At 36.0% G+C, this 21,279-nt stretch overlaps 2 protein-coding genes across 3 annotated transcripts; one reads left to right on the forward strand and one right to left on the reverse strand.

The window, feature by feature from the left end:
- Window positions 1-438: 438 nt before the first annotated feature.
- On the reverse strand, window positions 439-14,028 carry LOC110840871 (uncharacterized). 2 transcript variants are annotated; one of them, XM_022086148.2, is made up of 9 exons: window positions 13,840-14,028; window positions 10,871-10,984; window positions 8,850-8,957; window positions 8,173-8,321; window positions 6,292-6,453; window positions 5,340-5,446; window positions 4,878-4,989; window positions 4,312-4,439; window positions 439-2,595 (listed from the first exon to the last, which is right to left on the reverse strand). In XM_022086148.2, the coding sequence occupies exons 1-9, from the start codon at window positions 13,993-13,995 to the stop codon at window positions 2,378-2,380; spliced, it is 1,254 nt and encodes a 417-aa protein (XP_021941840.2). In that variant the 5' UTR covers window positions 13,996-14,028; the 3' UTR covers window positions 439-2,377. The 2 variants fall into 2 exon arrangements, with proteins under 2 accessions (XP_021941840.2, XP_087213676.1); XM_087357550.1 differs by lacking the exons at window positions 10,871-10,984; window positions 13,840-14,028 and adding an exon at window positions 10,298-10,558.
- A 1,639-nt stretch (window positions 14,029-15,667) lies between these two features.
- LOC147872311 (protein lifeguard 1-like) lies at window positions 15,668-20,029 on the forward strand. The gene is made up of 4 exons (XM_087357555.1): window positions 15,668-15,781; window positions 17,132-17,393; window positions 17,528-17,798; window positions 18,928-20,029. The coding sequence occupies exons 1-4, from the start codon at window positions 15,769-15,771 to the stop codon at window positions 19,285-19,287; spliced, it is 906 nt and encodes a 301-aa protein (XP_087213681.1). The 5' UTR covers window positions 15,668-15,768; the 3' UTR covers window positions 19,288-20,029.
- Window positions 20,030-21,279: the final 1,250 nt, after the last annotated feature.

The following is a 21,279-nucleotide window of genomic DNA, read 5'->3' on the forward strand; positions in this document are numbered from 1 at the left end:
AAATTTTCATTAGTGCTAATAAAATTTACTCTGTAGGTTACTAATTTAAAATTTTGTCCACAGGTTGAACTGATAGTTGCTATAAAAGTAATAAAGTATTTATATAACCAATTAAAATTACAGTGTTAATGCTTTAATTTTTATAAATTGACTTCATGTTATTCAATGTGACTACAGTGCTACAATACCTAGTTATTTCTATGTGTGAGTATTATTTAATATAAAGAATACTGGATTTCCCTGTCATTCATGTGAAGCAATCTTAGATTGGAAAATTTTCCCTCTGCTACTTCAAATGTTTGATGTAATATGCATGTATTTTATGATCAACTCTACATACTGTTACTTGAGCATAATGTTCATAATCAGCATTGAAAGCCTTGGATAGTAACTTTACATGTATGTACCTAACAATACTAAAAGAAAATTACTTGTACATATTGTTAAATTAACTTTTATTGACCGTTCATTGCAACTAATGCAAAGTTACGCTGGCTGCATTGCACTAGCAAACAACTAAATACAGTGGAACCTTGATATAACACGGGTTTCGGGGGACAGCTTCAGGACCTGCATTATAAGTTACCTGTGTTATATGTGAAATATGTAAAACATATGTAGTCTTATTTAGGGGCATGATTACAGCCACTGTATATCCGAGTCCGTGGTATAAGGAGGCACGGTGTATCAAGGTTCCACTGTATTTATCCTCCAGAGCTATGGCATGTCTGTAGAGGTTCATATTTCCAATTCCCATAAGATAAAGGTTAATGTTCTTCCATTCTAAAACTACATATATAAGAGACAGCACCTTGATTTGTATGATTGATATAAACAGTCTACTGGCATATTTCTGATGGTTGCATGATCTCTGATATTTAGGGCATTTATTTTGAAATAATTTGATTGGTATAGTATAGCTACTTTGAGAAGTCAGAATCAGACAGTATGTGTATGGTTTAACAAGGTTGTCTTCTAAGTTGCTTCTTCTTCAAAGATAACTAACACCTATATATTCCATTTTTGTCAATAATGTTAAAAATAATGTGATTTTAACTTACAGCCACAATGCATTATAAGCCATTGATATATCTTTGTGAACTATACTGCATTGTAATGTATACTGTTACCATGTTCCTGTAGATTAAAGCCTGGTTTGTTGAACTGCATGTTTAGTTAAGGACTTAGAAGTCTTGTCCATTCTTACAATGTCTGATTTTGATAAATAAGGTGAAGAATTGTTGTAAGTTTGTGGTGCACCATTGATAGTGGTGTATGTCATAATTGCCAAAGTATTTGCTGTGAGGCAACATTAAATAATAATAATAAAATAAATTTCCTTCCAATTTAGCTTGAAAAGTTGATCACTTACTCATTACTGGTATCATTAATAACCAAATACTTTGAATACTTGCTGAAAGAAAAGCAAAATAAACATTAACTTGAATGAATAGTTCATTTAAAAAAACTGAAATGTTTTCCTTAATTTAAAGACTAATTCTTAATAGGTGTGTTAATATTAAGTATTCATGATAATCACTTGTACAAATGTATGTTATTATAAATTATAATTATATTATTACATGAATTTCAGTTGTTGTTATGATATCCCTGTAAGCAATTCATTGAAAGAAGCTTTGATTTTTAGATAATATTTGTTCTTCATATAACTGAAAATGCAAAAAAAGTGAACTGAACACTTCAGTTTAATTGTTTATGTCTCTATGTTTAAAATTGTATCTTTATTGAAAATAGTTGTAAACTTAATAAAGGTTATGTAGTTAAGTCCAGAAGCACTTGCATAAATCCCTTTTTAAAACTGACCCATGTTATGGCCTAATTAGTTTTTCTATTAAGTTGTATAATATTAACATGATAGTAAGCTGTTATTTTAAATTATACATCTTCTATCTCAGGAGACACATTTATACATTGGTTGTGTCATTAGCTACTTGGTTATACCTTGTTGTTTTAATGTTGTAACATCAAATATTACCCAATGGGGACTTCAGGGATCACATTTTTACTTTGAAAGTGGTCCTCCGGCATGTGATACTAAGTAGTCTTACAAATGGTTACAAATGCTTTGGAGGAGTGTTTTCATCTTCATCTGCAGAGTAGATGAAAATAGGTCTAAGAAGTTACTCCAAGACATTGGCAACCACCTATAAGATTACACATCATTGCAACCAAGAAGACTACACGAAACACATTTTCACCATTGTCAAAACCTCTTAATGTCACATATTTACCTTCCTTATAACATCCAAAACAAAATAATGATGGAAATATCAAAAATCAAAACTATTATAGTTAACTGTTCTTTTAAAGGCAACAACCATTTATACCAACAGAATTCTTCAAATTGAATGTCTTATTATAAGGTAAGCTTTTTGAACCAATATGGATCATTGACAGCCACAGATGAAGGCCTGCCACCCTTATTGTAATAATGAAATTCAGACACTCCACGGCCTGGGATGCCATTGACTGTGTACTGAACAAAGCGTTCTACCATGCGTGCTTCCCATTTCCACCCAACGTAATGAACTGCTGCATACTCCACATTCACCTGTACTGTGTATATTGTTGGACCTACAAACAGAAGATTCTTGTATAAAGATGGGTTTTAATTACCTTTAAATTGAAAATAATAATTTTTTCAAACTGTTCTTTCTGTTGTTCTGTCACTTAATTAAAATATTCTTTATATTTTTGTTACAGTGCATTAAACCTGTCACGGAATGTTCACTTGCATTAAAGTTAAGCTTAATTGTTTAGATTAAAAGATTGTATAATGTGTTATGTTCCATAGATCTTTCACAGTACAAGCCAGGGATATGGAACGTGAATATCAATATGTGATACAAATAGAGTACCAATACAAATATACCTACATAGTTGTTTCAGCTATTTGCATAAATATGTACAATATTTAATAATTTTCAGTTTGAGGCAGGAGTGAGATTAAAGATAATCTTTCAGTGCTGTCTTAAATGGTTTTATATCTTGACTTAAACTTTTGATGCTAGATGGAAAAGTATTGAATAATTTTGTCCCTTCATCTGTATGCCTTGTGTTTATACTCTGTATGTCAGAATTTGTCCATGTAGTTTAACAAAACAAATTTAATTTAAATTTTAACAATAACTTTATTACTAACCCTTTGCTTCTCCTCATACAGTAAAATAAATTAAAAGGATCATGTCCCTTCTAACATAGTAAATTCTCATTTAGAATTAAATACCCCCCCCCCCCCCCCCCCAAATGGGTTGACAGCAACATGCATTAGTGTTTTAAATGCAATGGGCAAAGGGTTAAATCAGTTGATTGGGATCTTGTATTGTGACACTAACCTGGTTTCTCCATTATATCTGTAGTTCATTCTTAATTAACTTCCTGTAATTAACCCCTACCAGACCACAAAAACTGATTGTGCGAGAGATGGATATGCTGTTGTATTGTGGGACAGAAGCAGATACTTGATAGGCCTACTTGGCCTGCCTCCTTGGTTAGTATAAAATAATATTGGAAAGTTGTAATCTGTACTGGAATACACTGAATTTCACAGATGATGTAAAGATACTGGAGTGAATTCCAATCCAGTTTACATACTTTCCACAGTAATCACCACTACAATAAATTAATGCATGTTTTAAACATTTTTTCTTTCCACTCTTCCATTTTATTTGTTTATCAGAAACTGATTGTTTAGAGAACAATGTAGTTTCAAATAGAGGGCCTTTATAGTAACTGTAACAGCATTGGAAATGAGTAGTCCAAGGAGATGTACATATTTTACTTTTCAAATGCATTTCTTGCAATTTTGTGTATGTCATTAGCATGTTCATTTATTACACGTACAAATCAGTTGCTGCACACCAAAATCACTCTACACAGTGTATTTTATATAGAGACAAATTGTCTCTCTTAGTATTCTGTTAAATAATTTTTAACTGTAATAAGAAGTGTTTCAAATAAAAATTGTAGATCCAAATGACATTGATAAGCTATTTTATATTATGTACTAACATTTTAATTATGATATTTTTTTACAAAAAGATCATTAAAGTTGAACTGCAGCTGAATGAAAAACATGAGTTATATCAGATTGATATGAACTAAAAGTAAATTTACCTGACAAATTTTGGTGTAGACAACCAGTACCATATTTCATCAAAATTATTTTAGAGACATCAGAGATAAAACATGGACAGACATTACCTCAACATCATGCATTGATTTTATGCATTCAAGGAATGGATAATTATTGATATAGCTGTTCTGGGTTGTTAATATCATTACCCATACCTGCTTTGAAGCTGAAGCTGTAGTCAGTTGGAGGTCTCCCATCTTCTCCATGTTCATAGAGCTCAAAATCACACCATTCCAGTGCATAAACTTCACCACTTGGAGTGTATACATAACCTACCTCCAGCCTGTGTGCAGAGATTTTATAGTTTTTGCTCATTAACTTTATAAATTAATTGAAGACAAGTGCATCTGATGTGAAATGTATTTATGTCCACATCAAAGCTTCAAATTTCTTTTGGCTATGTGTGACTCCTATTAAACATGTTTATAGTTACTCTCCATAACTAGATACCATCTCATCTATCACCATCTAGAAGACATACCACATCACATGAAATGGGGTCCATTTAACATCACATTTAATAGTGTTAGGTATAAAGAATCTTAAGTAATAATATACAGAATTAGAAACATTTAATACTGCTGCATATGACAAAGTGTCAAGATAAGAAAATATGAAAATCTCTTGTTTGATTTTAGCCAACTTTATAAAGGTGGTATAATTATGTAAAGTCTAAATTACTGTTTTGTAGATATAGATGTAGATATACAGAGCAACTTACCTGGAGGAAGTACAGGGCTGACAGATCACCCCAGTTGTTGCCTTTGTCCCATCATCTAGGAAGATCATGTGGAATGCATATCGGTGCATCAGATTCCAGTCTCTTCTTTCCCCTGTATGCATGTGTGATATATCTTACGTGCATATATTATTGAAGTGAAAAGGCCAATGCTAAATACTGCACTCAGTACTCCTTGATTACAATGTAAATCTTTATATACAGGTTGTCATGAAGGATTAAAAAGCACAGAACCATACATTTTGGTTTAGTGGTCAGCACGCATTTGGGAGGCCATAGGTTTGATTCTGATTGGCATGCTGTCAATTTGGTTTTTTGCATTTGTAAGTGAAACTGGTATAGATGATAATGAGTAAATAAATATGTAAACAAATTATTAATTTTAGGCAGCAAGAAATAACCTTCAATCCAATACGTATGTTTCAAAACTACAACTGATCTTACCGTAACTATGGTCACGAAATGATGGCATTTTGACAGTGTGTTTTTCACCATTGATTTCAATTGTTGCATTCAAATGTCCCATTTGTTCGTAGTGAGATTGATGAGCTCTGGAAACAAAGTTATGTTTCATTCAAGTGAATTTTTTATTTTACATTAACTCCATGGGAGAGAGTCATTCTTGAGAAGTTGATACTTGCTCAGATGGTTAACATATACCTTTTCTCTTCTGTAAACTCAAAACTTCATTATAATTTTCGCAAGAGCCTGCCCTCGGGCCCTGTCTTGAGCCATTTGTACTAAGATGGGTGTGATCTGGTAGGCACTAGCTGACATTTCAGAGGAGTTTATTGCTTCCTCTTTAGGGTGTTGATTTATCACTCTGCTGAACTACACAGTATAACATTCCAGAAGACAGCCATACAAATACCATGAGAACCATAATCAATGAAGTCCAGTGCACATCCATATACCCTACTTTTAAGATTCATTTGAATATTGCCCTCAGTTCTACAATTTAGTCTCCCAACTAAGCTTTAGTATGTATTTCTCATCTCCATTCATGCCATATATTTCACCATGCTATTCTACTTGATATGACCACCCAAATATTCTTTAATGAAGAATACATGAAGTGCCTCATTAAACCATTTTCTTCAGCTCCTTATTACTTACTTTTTCCTAGGCTCAAATAATCTCCTTGGCACACTTACACACATTAAAATGTTTGTATATATTTTTCAATTCAGCCAGGATGCTTCATGAGAGGTGAAATAAAATGAAAAACAAATTTCGTGACATCAGATTGGATCAAGTGAATCCTACCAGTTGAAAACTTACAGACAGACATACACATATAAATGTTTTTAACATTATCCCAGAAATTCTGCTGACTCAGTTGCTTGGAAACAAGTAGTAACCTAAAACAGTTTCTTTAAAAATTCATTAGACTCACTTTTTAAGGGCTTTGAAATATTCTCTTGTCCATGTTTCTCTGGCGAAAGCCCTAGCAGCAGAAGGCGGATACATATCAGTGTCATAGTTGAAAGGTGGTAGGTCTGAGCTCCAGGCTCCTTCAAAATTCACATCAAACATTTGAGAGGGATCAGACTGCAACCTGCAGAAATTTAAGACATACACACGTACTCAGGAGTTATAAATAAAACAAATTCCAATATCAATATGAGCGCTAATACAGAAGGTTCTTTGACAAGGAAAGCTATGTGTTCTACTATTTGATTCTTTAAATATAGTGCATGAAACATAGTGCATAGCTAGGTGGGTCATGTACAAAAAAGTTGAATATCGGGAGGTTGTGAGTTCAGAGATTAACTATCCTGACTGAAGTTTTCCATGGTAATGAGCCCCTCTAGGAAAGTGCCAGGATACTACATTAAATTAGGCCAAGACTGATACATTCCAAATCTTTTCCAATTCATTATACATTAATCATTCTGTTGGCCAGTATTGTTTAGTGTGAGCTACTAATCACAGTGTTAAATAAACCACAAGAAAAATGACCGACTTTATTGATTCTTAGATAATTTAATAATGCAGTTTCAACTGAAGAATTTACATAGCATCAGATGAAGTGGAAATCTGATCTTGAATGAAAGCACATAATCATGGTCTATTAAGGTACCATTCTGCCATTAGTTTCCAGTTCCTAGAGGCTGGATTAAATCAATGTATAATCTTAAGAGAGATCACAGTATGTTAAAGGTTCAATTATGATACCTCCTGAACAGAAGTCTAGATAATACTGTCACTGTAATCAGCTCAGCATTCTGGTTACAGTCTGCAGAAGTACAAGAATGTATTGTCAGTAAAAACTTCTGTATTACTTTACAGTAACGTTTATACCTGACACTTACTAGCAAACTTTTACATTACTCTGTATCTTGAGAAGTCTTAGGGTTTTTCAGCAATGAATGATACTTGCCTGGAATAAAAGCTGAGAGATGATAACAGCTGCATAATTACATTTCAGCACACATAAACACTCCCCATTAAGGTTAATGCTATGTTGCCATCTTTCTGATAGCTTTCTAACGGATACAGCAAACCAGTCTTTCAGTATGGTACACGCCAACTTGTGGTTACCGCTCTGTAAATTGTCATTCTTGTGAGATTGGTGGTAGCACAATGGCTCACATGTCTTCCATTGCATGGCCACTGCTGGATACTTAATGTTGAGGTAAAATCCAAATGCCTGACATTATCCTCCCATCTACGTCTAGGTCTCCCCAGTGGTCTCTTCCCCTCAGGCTTCCCAACCAATACCCGGTTCACAACTCTTGTCCTATCCATGTGTGCTACATGCCCCACCCATTTCATTCTTCTTGACTTAACCACCCTGACAATATTCGGGGAAGATTATATAAATTTTTAACTTCGTCATTATGCAGTTTTCTCCATGTCCCATCGTCTTCTCTCCTAGGCCCAAATATCCGCCTCAACACAAACACCTGCAATCTGTGTTCCTCCCTCTGAGTGAGAGACCATGTTTTGCACCCATACAAAACAACAGGCAAAATTACTGTTTTGTATATTTTAATCTTTGGGTTCTTAGATATTAGACGGGAAGACAAAATATTTTGAACTGAGAAGTAGCAAACATTTCCGGAATTTAGTCTCCTCAACATTATGTTTAAATTGTATGATGGATTTTGAACTTTGCAGTGATCTCAAATATGTGTTACTTATATAGGAAATAAGATTAACTTGAGAAATGTAATGATCTTAGTATATATCCATCAGATGCTAGTAAACATCTAGCCATGTTTCACAGTAATTAGACTTTGCTTTGACACAGTCATATAAGAAAATGACTAACCACATCTTTCCTTTGTAATTAAGTTTCCACTTCTTCATGGGTCTCACAAGTTTCAGCAAGAGTCCTTCTGCACCAAACTCTTCATTCTTTGCACCAAACAGGACGGTGTCAGGTAACTTGTGGCTGCACAGTAGACCTTTACCAGGTACCTATTTGGGGATACATTGCATAACATTTATTATGCATTACAAACAATTAGTAAGATATTTTAACGGATGAAGATACAATATGAAGGATGAGAAAATGATAAGAAAAATGAAAACTAAAAAGCATTAAAAATCAGTAATTCAGTTAAAAAGTTTATAACATAACACCTGATGACGGCTCTATGATAGCCGAAACATGTCGCAAATGTTCCATATGTAAATCGAGTACTCGATACGGAACGAAAAATGACATTTTAATCTTTTAATTATCTTATATTGTGATTGACGGCCAATTTTAAAATATTTTTAAAACAATTAGTAGTTAATGATATTCTCTCTCAGTCCTTATGCCATAATTTATATTTTACCTTCTTATGTAACTATGGAGTTAATTCTTCTTGAAAGATAAGAATAAAAGTTCTTAACTTCTTCAAAATCTATCTTTGGTTGACAAATTTAAAAACAAGTATTGAAAGCCAGTATGGCATGTTCTAGGATTCCAAAATAATATTAGAAAGTGTTTCAACATACGGCCACATAGCAGAGTCCATTGATCACGCCATGCTGTCTCCGCTCTGTCCCTGCTGCAAAGTAGTAACCATCTTTGTTAGCGGCCATAAAGAACACAGCATCAAATGCCTGTAATGAAGATGAGACGTAATCAATATAGATTGCATCTGGTTAACTATTGTTCATATCGTGCATCATGGAAGATTTAGAATTCCTTGGAAAGAATTTTATAGAGGCCCATTCTGGAAGTGAACCATGTCGTGGTAGGACCGCAGTTCTTAAGTATCAGAAATAACAGGATGAAGGGTAGTGTTGGGTTCAAAATATGCAGTAGAAATGGAATAGCAACTAAAATTGCAGCACCACTCAAGATTTACGAATCTCCCAAGGAACATTAAACAAATTCATGGGTAAACAAGATTTGAATGGTGTACTCTGCGGAGGATGCTAACATTATAAAAGGAGTTCTTTATGCCACATCATGTAAGCCATTGTTCCACTGGTGTGGTCCTTAGGTAATTCTTGCACTGATGCAATCTAAGGTAACTTTTGCACAACTATCTATCAGAACAATTACCTCCTTTCCCATTGTTAAGTAATTTGTTCCAACAATGGGGCTTCTGGTTTAATTGTGCAGGTTGCCTACTCCCGTATGAAACACAGAGCTCATTATGAATTCTTCACTCACTCTACAGTTTGGGGAAACATAACTAAAAAGTAAAGATGATGGAAAACTTTTTATTTTAAAAATGCACCATCACAAACGTTTAGATTTGAGATAACTAAGAAGTAATTCAATCATGTGTTAGTACATGCTCTGAGAAGAAATATTACTACATAACTTACAGTTGCCGTTACTTACGATATGATTTTAATATATTGTCATAAATGAGAAAGTATTTTGGATTAGTCTCAATTCCTCTTCCATTATTTAATGATCATTGTATGTTTTATTCTCCTATGGAAGTAAACATTACACAGGAAGAAGGATAAGCTACAAATAATACACATAACAAAGGAAATTTTAAAGGTAATTGTTGAACATTAACATGAAAATGTTTATTTCTGGCTCTTGTTGCGATCATATGAGATATGAAGCCATGTGATAATAAGTATATGTGAAATACTGGTAAGCACCAAGCGGCCTACATATACAGGAAACTCTCAGTTTACGAATAATTGTTGTAATAAATACTTTTTTTAAAAGGTTATTTATTTAAATCTTACAATTATGCTCACTATACGTTTGGCATTTCGTTTTATAAGAAATTCTATCTATTGGCGAATTAAAGAAATTTTGAATGAATTGTGACGTTCGTTATGGCAAATGTTCGTAAATTGAGTGTTCGTACACCGAGAGTTGCCTATATTGGCGAGGGCATGAACTAATGTAAAGATAAGTGAACTGCTGCACCATCTGTTGGGAAGGTATAAACTAATGGGCCCGCGAACATTTTCTGACCTTTTACCTTCTTGGTTATCCTATAACCTGGATAGAAACATCGAAAACTCAAAGCTAGGTGCTTAGCCCCCCTCTACTGGCAAAGACACGAACTAATGTAACGAACAACGTCTTGGAACGGAGCTCGTTCGTAAACCGAGAGTTGCCTGTAATCGTAATGCAAAAAGATGGCAAACCAGACTTTTACCAAAGTTAAAGTTCAGGACAATAAGTTTCTCTGAAAATTGGTAACTACATATGAAGTGATATGGCATCATAACCCAGAACACCAGCATCCACATCTTTAGTGCCATGAAAATGCAGTTTCATATTAATATGGAGGCATTATTTACCTCCAAAACGTTGGTAATTCAAGGTTATTTTGGTATCAAAACCCTCAATGTTTAATGCAATGATCATGTTATGTTTCGCACTGTATGGACTTAAACATTACACAGGAAGAAGGATATTTTACACATAACACATCTCATTCCTATCACATAAAATAGTGTTGGCTAATGGTTGACATCACAAAACAATGCAGCTAGTTGAAATGCTACAGTCTGTTTTTAATATTATGACATGCTGAGGTGAAGTGAACCTTAGCATCTGGAGAGAGAGGCTGTGCAACTTCCATATCAGCAAGAGATAAGCGTGTCTCCATGCCATAACCAGCTTTTTTCTTGCCTGCCTTGTTACCATGTCTGTTCTGCCACTGCAACACAACAAAAACAGTAACGATGATGTAGGATAAACTTGTCAACTAATTAACTACATGCAGCAAAATCCTTATTCAGAAGCTAATAGTTACCCAGCTAGTCAAGAAATCCCCACCTATTATGGAACTTGAAGGTCCATAGGAGCTGTGGTCCCTATGCTACGACACTTGAATCCACTTCACACCCTCATACCCTGTTTCTTTAAGATTTTTTTTTCCATATTATCCTTCCCTCTATGTTTAATTTTTCTGAGTTGTCTCTTTCCTTTGGGATTTTTAACATAGATATTGTTGCATTTCTCATAACTTAAATTGTCATACTTGAGAAGTACGCCGAGTGTGATAAGTATTTCTGAGGGTCCAGGAAGGTGCAACTGGGTGATATTTCTGGCGAAGAAAGTATTTATCCCGCTACACGCCATGTAGGCGCTTGGAGGGAGAGGAGGTATAGCTCCTCTCTTCCTTGACCTCGGCACTAGATGGGGGTGAGTGGTCAGCATCACGCCCCGGCCGGCTTTACCCCCGGGAAAGGACCCCGGTGCCCATTGTAGAGGAGGCTGGGTGGGCCCCAGAGCCGGTCTGGACGCAGAGGCTAATGGGAAGAAAAAAAGGGGGGAAAAAAAAAAATTCCTCTGCCCCCCGTCGGGGATCGAACCCCGGTCGTCCAGCTCGTAGCTAGTCACTATACTGACTGAGCTATCCCGCCTCAGAAATAAACATTATACATTTAGTATTTTTGCTGTGGTTGAAATAATTTTAAAGAATTTTTTTTATTGAGTCAGCATAATTGTACAGACGGACATACAAGTTTAGATACTTTTCTCTATACAAAGCTATCTTTACTGAAAGATTATCTAAGTGTTGGATCTGAGATTAAGCTCCTAACTTTGAACCAAGGGTATGATAATGTGCTGCGTGACCATAGCTGTCACGTGAAGATAGACAAGTGTCAAACATAGTGAATAGATGATTGGCAGGGGGAAATGAAGAACTCGGAAAAAGACGTGCACTACAGCCAATCTCACTTGAAGGCAACCAGGACTTGTCATGATAAGCCAGTATCCAGTCTCTGTTAATTATTTACTACACTGAAGTGCATTTTCGACTAAATCTGCAGCCATTAATAAGAATAATAGAATATTCAATGCAGCTACATTGATTAAAAAATATATATTTTCTTAGGCTATGTTAAAGCTGAATTAATGTAGATGTAATATGTAAAGAAGACACCGTCATAATATGATGGACAAAGTGTTTTTGGTGGTGAAAAAACATCCGTGTTTTCTCATTGGTTGCAAAATTTTTAAAAAAACTAGGTTACAGATAAATTTAGCTTAGTACCAAGTTTCTTGGGAACATATTTTGTTTTCAAGATTTTATTAAGATCGTGAATAATTTTTGTGAATTTTTGGTCTAATTTGTTTGTTGAAACGTTGTAAATATCTGAAAATGCATCATATCTTCATGGAAATAAAAGCATTCGCTACACGAAATTTTGACCAATATTAATTTTCATGAAGGAATTTCATGAATTTTAGTTAATTTGATTTAATTCATCTAAGGATTGATAGTTACATGTAAATGAATGACAGAAGTGAAATTAAGAAATTACATTGCTTGTTGAGAAATGTGTCTGAAATATATTTGATGTTCTTACTGTGGTGAATAAGACCATGGTCAGAGGAACATACTCCATCTTCAGCGCTGACGATCGATACAGTATGTTCCTCCAAGACACTGGCAACCTACTAAAAGTCTGAATGGTGTCATAACCCAGAAACCAGGACGGGAATCTAAAGCAGATTGTTACAAGCATGTAGGATGCCTTATTCTACTTTGATGTTATGAAGTATTAATACACATTTTTATATGCGACTTGAAGATTTCGTGGCGACTAACAGTGATAAAATTCACTCTGGCGATTAAAGCCTCCCACAACGGTTTTTAAAGAAGGAAGAAGATAAACATTCGAAACATTAAATATTTAACGGTAAATTTTATCCATCGCGTGTTCAAATGAAGATACGAATAACACACTTTGAGAATTTTTGAAGAATCCAATTTATTAAAGATATCGTTATCCCTACGCACTACGTTTGAAGATGTATATGGAATAGAGGTACAGCTTCGTGTTTTCTTAATCCCGCCACCAGATGGAGGTGAGTTTTCAGCTTCAAGCTTCGGCCGTATTACTACCGGGCCCTCCATTCCCATTGGGTAGGAGAGTAGGATTATTTCTCGGACTGGGACCTGTTCATAAACGTTCTTGGCAGATGATCCAGAAGTGGTTTGCCATTGCCTTCTTCTGTGTGTGAATGGAGTAATTGTTGGGATGCCACGGAGGAAAACTCCGTGTTGCCTAGACCACGGCCTTGCCCAACATAAGTTATAAATTCGGGCACCGCCGGGAATCGAACCCGAGACCCCAGGATTACAAGGCCAGCGTTCTAACCGCTAGACCACCTCATCTTATTATTATTTAGTGTTCTGTCTGAGGACAGGTCCATATGAACAGGATCCTTCCATCCTTTTCTCGGACTGGGACCTGTTCATATACGTTCTTGGCAGATGATCCAGAAGTGGTTTGCCATTGCCTTCTTCTGTGTGTGAATGGAGTAATTGTTGGGATGCCACGGAGGAAAACTCCGTGCTTCCTAGACCACGGCCTTGCCCAACATAAGTTATAAATTCGGGCACCGCCGGGAATCGAACCCGAGACCCCAGGATTACAAGGCCAGCGTTCTAACCGCTAGACCACCGTGGCGGTCAAGTGCGTATATAACTTAGTAAAATGTATATATCTACTTTGGATTCCGTGCAGAATGAAAATAGTAGCATTTATGGTTACTTACCCTTCTGAGTTGTAACATGATGAGAAAGATAACGTACTTGAGAGGGAACCATTTTCCCGGTTGTTTATAAAAGCCGCGTACAGATGGCGAATCCGGCTGTCTATAGAATATAATAATTGAAATTAAGGCCACGAACAATGATGCCCAGAGCAACATTACAGCCACTGACTTGTGTCGCAATTAATTGTTATATTTTATATTGCTCACAGACTGCTATCTTATGATAGTGATAAGACAGCAACACGGATTGACACAGATGGCACGACTGACCGTGTTACGTGAAGCTGAGATAAGATTAATTTCAATGGAAATGCTGTAAATTTTCAAAGAAAACATTAGAAACTTGTGCTCCAATCCAAGTTTCGTCTTCCAATTGGCGATAGCTTATTTTTTCCACCACGAATCCATGTTCAAGAGAGGGTTTTCTGCAAGCCACATTAAACCTTCAGATTCTAGAGCGAGTTACACTTAACTTGGATTTCACCTAGGCTAGCTGTTGCTACTAGAATGTGACGGCTATGTTTTGCGTTGAGACTCTCCATTTCCCGACATAGAAGACAGAAATATTTTAACTGAATGTCAATGAGCATATCCTTTCCAGATTATAAAATCACACGGTAACATAAATCATGATGATGTCAAAGATTCAGGGTTGTATCTGCCAAGTTTTAATTTGGTAATAATAATTACTAATGAAAATTATGCATTGAAATGAATCACAAAATTAGATATTATCACTTGTTCCCACTAGCGTCACCACACACACTGAAAAACTTGATGGGGAAAAATACAACTGAATTTATTTTCTAAATTGCATCCACAATCTAATGGTCACATAACATTTGGTTTACCTTACAGCCTTGATTAATGAAGAAGCTAGTTACAGACTTTTCAACTAGGATTTGATTACTAGCAGATTGTCTTCAATTTAGGGCCTCACACATCTTCCTATATAGTGTGATCTATGTCTCTGGCAGTGAAATAGGCAGAGCATGAAGTTCATAACATTCATTATTATTTTATTCACTTCACACTTCTAACAGTCGTAAATTATTTAAAATAGACCTTGGACATTCAACATTGTACTTACATAACCTCAAATTCTAAATTTAGAAAAGTGCTGAAATATAATATTCATATACTTCCAAATAATACACATTAATTTAACTAGGTAGGGCTGAAACAACCTCTTTCCAATGCTAGTCAATAACATGAATGGTTTGTTTCCTTCTGGCCACACACAAAAAGTGTTTTTGATTTAGCACAGATGAATAATTAGATGCATGTTTTTGCATAAGTGCTAATAGGATTAGTAGTCTTAGTGTAGCAGAATGTAATGCAGACACAGACACACTTTCATTAAATTTGCAACACTTAATTGAGGTATCAGTTCGAAGTAGGCTTAAAACATGCTGTTTATATGAGGGAAACTGCGTGCTACAAGATATACCCACATCACAGCAATTATAATATAAAAACCAAAACGTTAATCTGTTCATTATGCAGTTTCCTCCAGCTTCCCGTTACTTCTACTTCAACAACCATAGGCCTACTTAATTTTCTCTAAATTTGTGTCAATGTTATCCTCCTTGGTAGAGAGAATTTTCCACTACAACGACACCGAAATGCGGGACACAAATACATTTTTATGAGCTCATTAACACAGCCAAAGTCAAATTGATTTCTTTTTCTCTGCTACATCAAAGATTATACCGAATTTAGGTGAGGTGAAACTTTGATTGTTACAGAGTAAAATAAACATACTTGGCCATGGAATAAATAACTCTTCTTTGGAAGCATTGTAGCTGAGTTTCTATGGAAACGTATTTCTGTTTGTTTGTGTGATGTTTATGGTGTGTTATTATAGCTTCAACTTTGAACTGTAACGCCAGGAAGAGAGAGAGATTATAGTTTTTACTATCGTACACAATGAATGGCAATAGTAAGTAATATATTTTGAATATTTAAATTTAATTTTAACTTGCTTGTGTGCTACTTAACACTAAAAACGTTTATTCGGATGCAATTTTGTAAAGACAGGAACGTGATAGATTTCACAATTTTCATCACGTGCAATCCTCTGTGCAGAAGGCAGAAATACTTCAAAAAAATTTTCCATTTCGTAATTTACCTAGTAAGGATAAAGTAAAAGTGATTAATTTCTACTTAACCTTGGGTACCGGAAAAATGTATAAAAATTGTAAAACCGGAAATATATATATATATATATATATATATATATACACATAGGTAAATCTCGATTTGCGCCGATTCAGAATAACCCCGCTTTTGAAACCAGCAAGTCAAAAAAAAAGAAAAAAATATATATTTAATATTATTTATAACGTTTTACAATGTTTCTCGTACTGATTCATATACTAAGTCGTAATTCTTACATCGCTGATTTTGAATAAAACTAGGGCAGAACGCTCCTTTCGGAGCTCCTCGGAGGGGCTGGTCAAGTTTTTAAAAAGCAACCAACCCCTTCGGGGGGGTTGGTTGCGTTTTAAAATCTTGTGTAAGAAACTAAACTAAACCCCCCGAATGGAGGGTTAAAACACTTGACCAACCCCTCCTTCGGGGGGGTTGGTTTGCGTTTTAAAATCTTAAGTAAGACACTAAACTCGGCATTGTTGTGTTCCACAACAATGCCGTGTAAACAAATATCTGTTGACATTGTTGATGACGTCATTTTTTGACGACAAATTGGTTGACGACAACGACTAATCAGAAATTTTTATAGTAGAAGATTATAAATACAGTCACCTCTGCACTCATTGCTAACTACTTGCGAGATAATCTCCTCAAAATCCGCCAACATTGCGCAACAGTCACGTGAGCATTGGTCATTCTCTACGGTGAATCATTTGCGCTCAGTTCGCTACTTGTTGACACATTGAATGTGTTGAAAACTGTGTGCTGAACGTGTCTGTGTTGTTGTTCGACCACTGTTCTGCAGTAGCAACTGTTTTATATTTATAAATTGTAGAAGAGCCACCATGTCTGTTAAGAGAAGTGAATGTGTTGCTAAAAAGTTGCATAGGTCTATTGCGTTAGGCGATAAGATAGACGTAATTCTGACCATGTCCAGATTTGTCCTCGAGTCCACACATCTTAGTGACTGGTACTGGTCCTCTTTCTCTAGGAAGTAGAGCAGCTGGAGGTGAAACTGGTAGTTTACCTCATTGAATGCCAAGGTTAAGAAAGTGTGAGGATTTTCCTTAATTTTTCTTATATGCCAATACATTGTAGTGAAATTTTACCTTTGCTTAATTCTGTGTGGTGCCTTCAGATCGTAAGGGTGACTGCGAATCTCAGAAAGGATATCCCGTTCAGCCTGGTCCCTCAGCAGACACAAATCAGAGTTACCCACCTCCATATACAGACACTCCAGGCTCTGTAGTGCCACCGCCAAATGCTCCTCCATCAGGCTCCGGACAACCATGCGGCACCACGCCAAACCAACAAGCCAAGCCTGGTGGGGAAGACCCCCCTGGAGATTCAGCTGAGAACTTTGAATTCTCTGACAAGACCATTCGTCTTGGGTTTATAAGGTAACAGTATAATAAAGTGGATTGTTTCGAAGGTTAGGTGATTTGACTAGATGGTAATGTAATGCTGCTTATATCGTACTGTTTTCTTATTGATTGACCACTGGTGTTAAGATTAATGTTCGTTGTTGTTTCAGGAAAGTGTATGGGATTCTAATGGTGCAGCTATTGATTACGGTTGCGTTCATTTCATGGTTTCTATACCATGATGCCACAAAACAGTATGTTTTAAGTCATCCAGGGATCTTGTTTGGAGCTTTTGGTGTAACGATCGTATGTGTGATCGTGATGGCCTGCTGTGGCGATATACGACGCAAGTCACCCATTAACTTCATCTTCTTGTTTTTGTTTACAATAGCAGAAGCATTCATGTTGGGTGCTATATCGTCTACTTATGACACAGAAACGGTATGTTACTACCATTGATGCTTGTTATATTTGCCTGTATTCAGTTAGAAATTAAATTAATTGATATTGGTCAAAAATTATTATATAATTGGTACTAATAATCTGATATTTTTGGGTGACTAAATGAGAAAGGATAACATGAGCTGGACATGTAGCATGCATGGAGGAACTGACAATTGGAATAATTTCAGTGAAGGAAATCTTATTTGAGGTGAGGAAAATAGAGAGATCTAGGGACACACAGAAGGGTAATATTAAATGTAATTATAGATAATTACGTTGCAAAGGTGCAAAATGGCCCAGAACTGGGTCCATTGATCACTTTATTTTACGATAATTGTTTTGAAACTTTTTGTTCGAAAACAGGAAATACATCTGAGCCATGTGAATAACTATCACTTGTATGATTTGAGGTTTTCACAGCAGTGAGTATGAAGATTTCCGTCTTCTGGGTTGTTGCGCCGTGTAGTCTGGTCGATGTTAACCAAAGTTTCAGAGGTCATACTGCCTCCGTCATCAGGGCGATGAAGATTTCTGTCTTCTGGGTTGTTGCGCTGTGTAGTCTGGTCGATGTTAACCAAAGTTTCAGAGGTCATACTGCCTCCGTAATCAGGGCGATTCACCTCTGAAACATTGGTTAACATCTACCAGACTACACGGCACAACAACACAGAAGACAGAAATCTTCAACTATCACTTACTTAAGGAAGATCTCTTATCTTTTGATTTATTGACTGTTTAATGAAGGCAAATTAATATTAGATATTATGTAAGGTTTGTGAAATGAGGATGATTGTGAACAGTCGTTAAGGAATCAGCAGAATTAAAATTAAAAATCGGCATTTTATTAGCAAATACATTCATAATGAGATTAATCTGTTCAGTTCTGTTTCCAAGTACAGGACTGAGGAAAAAATTCATCTACCTAGACTATGATGTCTCAACAAGTCAGACTAGTGCTTGGTATTAGATCTTATATGTTTATGTGACACGCAAAGAGTAAAGGTTATATAAGTGTTAAATATTAATTAATTTTTTTAGAGTCTTGGGAAGCATTAGAAAACAAGGAAGTTGTGCGTATTTGCTTCCTTTCTTCTGAGCGATTGATCACTGTTCTGTATTGTTTCAGGTCCTGATGGCTGTTGGTATGTGCTCCGCAGTTTGTTTTGGTCTGACCATGTTCGCTTTCCAGACGAAATGGGACTTTACAGTAATGGGCGGTGCTCTGTTTGTTGCTCTCATTATCCTCATGGTCTTCGGCATTGTTTTAATTTTCATCCCTGGGAAAATCTTAACACTGATATATGCTTCATGCGGCGCACTGCTGTTTTCTCTGTATCTTGTATTAGATACACAACTTATGATGGGTGGTAATCACAAGTACTCTATATCGCCAGAAGAATACATTTTTGCTGCTCTAAATCTGTACCTGGACATTGTCAACATTTTCTTGTATATACTTTCCATCATTGGAGAACTCAGAGATTAGTATTCCACTTCATTCTTGAAGCAGCATCCAGATGTTGCAGCTGATGTTCATAATATTGACTGAAATTTTGTGACGAGGGTTTTGTTGTGGTTTTGTTCTAATATGGTACAGCAGTTATTAAGTTTCAAGAAAATAGAGATTTGAGGTTTCCATGGCAGTGATGATGTGCTTCTTGGTTTTGATGCTTTGTGGACTGTTTGGTAGATGCCACTGTTTCGGAGAAATATTCTGTCTCCATCTGCAGGGCTGAAGAGGGGCAGAGGGAGGATAGGAGAGAAGAAGTCAGCCCTTTTCAGGGCCCCACTAAGTGGGATTGATTCCGTGGTGAGAAACTCTCTCCATTCTTGATGCATGCTTGGAGTCTTCCTGGCTTAGTCTCTACCTCATTCCATCCTTATTGACCCGTTTCTTCGCACTTCCCTTCCTTCCCATGATTCACAGCATCATTTCTTCAGCCCTGAAGATTGAAACAGTGGCATTTATTGTTCAGTCCACATGGTGCCAAAACCCAGAAGATAATCATCGTTATAGACATTTGTCTTGCTCGTTTACTTGAAATATTTCTGTAGTCAACTGTTAATGTTGTTGAAGCTCATTGATACTTTTGTGCATAGTACTTATGCTCAAGGTCTACCAATTGTATTTTATGTGATTTAATTTGACACATAAAATTCATTTATAAGTCTTAACAGAAATTAAATGCATATTGTTTCTTAATGAATAAATCATGAAAGAAAAGAGATACATTTAAGTTTCTTTACCGTGTCATGATTTAGCTTCACAGAAAGCATTTCAGTTTCCACAAGAAGAATGTTGCTGTTAATTATATATTACGGCTTCAGCAGGGATTTTTGATTTGGTTCTCACAGAAAAGGAATGTTGACTTAAAAGTTGCTCAGAATACTTCATAGTTTTGCTTACAGTGAGCTATGTAATAATTCTATAGTTAGACACTTACTGAACATGTAGCATGTGAATCTTCTTCAAAATGACCATTCTCTTTTGCATGACTGTTTCCTGTTTGTAATTCTTAAAATAATTCATATGAATGCTCCTAAGGTTGAATCAGAAGTTGTGACTTCTGATTCAACTTCTGATGATTGAGTTGTCGCCCTTGGTGGACTAGTGGTTAGCATGCTAGCCACTGGACCCATGGTTCATGGGTTCAAACCCGACAGAGGTCGATGGATTTTTAAGGGTGATAAAAATCAATAGCACAACTTCCTTCAGAGGGTAAGTAAAGCTTCGATGGTTGTTTGAAGACGTCATATCATATAATTGTTGAATAGGTCAAACACTGCTAACGCTAAGTTATATTACCGTGGAGCAACTCATACGTCATGTTCCTTCAGAAATTACTTTTTAATTGTGAAATACGTTTCGTATTAACTTTCACTGCTCACGAGAACGTATTAAGCGAATGTTGTGTTCGAGGCTGCATTACCGACCGCTCTCTGCAAGTACAAAATGCAAGAATGATCTAACCTTATACATGTGGTACGTCTCCAGTCATCATAAGAACGTTCTTTAAAGTTGGAAACTATGGTCCGATTAAAATTGGCAAAGTTACAGGCCCATAGTTGGGGTTCTTATATTTCGAGTTTTCAGAACGTGAAACGCACGAATCTGGAATTTCGTTTATAAGCAGCCTGCGAATTCTCAAATCATCGGGGGGTGTTGCTAGCTGCTTCAATATGCATATAGATACTGGACGATATGTTATTTAATATCGGATCTTGGCTGGACTTGTGCGAAGACGTTATATCAAGCATATGTTATAAGAGGTGCTACTCAAAAGTTCAGAAAATTTGCCCATAAAAAATATTGCTTATCATAACTCGTAGTTTCCACCGTCCCCTTCGAAGTAGTCCCCTTGGGCATGGATACAGCGATCCCAGCGTTTTTTCCATGATTCCATGCATCCCTGGAAGTCTTCAAGTGCGAGTGTTTTAAGCACCTCCTGTGATTCTGCCTGGATCTCCTCGATTGTGT

The sequence above is a fragment of the Zootermopsis nevadensis genome, unplaced genomic scaffold, assembly GCF_977971745.1.
Source record: "Zootermopsis nevadensis isolate Lab colony 2312 unplaced genomic scaffold, Znev_1.0 Znev_ptg000028l, whole genome shotgun sequence".
Classification (NCBI taxonomy): domain Eukaryota; kingdom Metazoa; phylum Arthropoda; class Insecta; order Blattodea; family Termopsidae; genus Zootermopsis; species Zootermopsis nevadensis.

Bases quoted from the DNA above. Each gene is read 5' to 3' on its own strand.
- LOC110840871 (XM_022086148.2), bottom strand. From the start codon at position 13,995: ATGTTGCTCTGGGCATCATTGTTCGTGGCCTTAATTTCAATTATTATA. The intron at 8,322-8,849 runs GTATGTTGAAAC...ATCCCCAAATAG, and splicing joins ATGGACTCTGCTATGTGGCC to GTACCTGGTAAAGGTCTACT. The intron at 5,447-6,291 runs GTGAGTCTAATG...CTTTGTTTCCAG, and splicing joins TATTTCAAAGCCCTTAAAAA to AGCTCATCAATCTCACTACG.
- LOC147872311 (XM_087357555.1), top strand. The intron at 17,394-17,527 runs GTAACAGTATAA...TTGTTGTTTCAG, and splicing joins ATTCGTCTTGGGTTTATAAG to GAAAGTGTATGGGATTCTAA. The intron at 17,799-18,927 runs GTATGTTACTAC...GTATTGTTTCAG, and splicing joins CTACTTATGACACAGAAACG to GTCCTGATGGCTGTTGGTAT.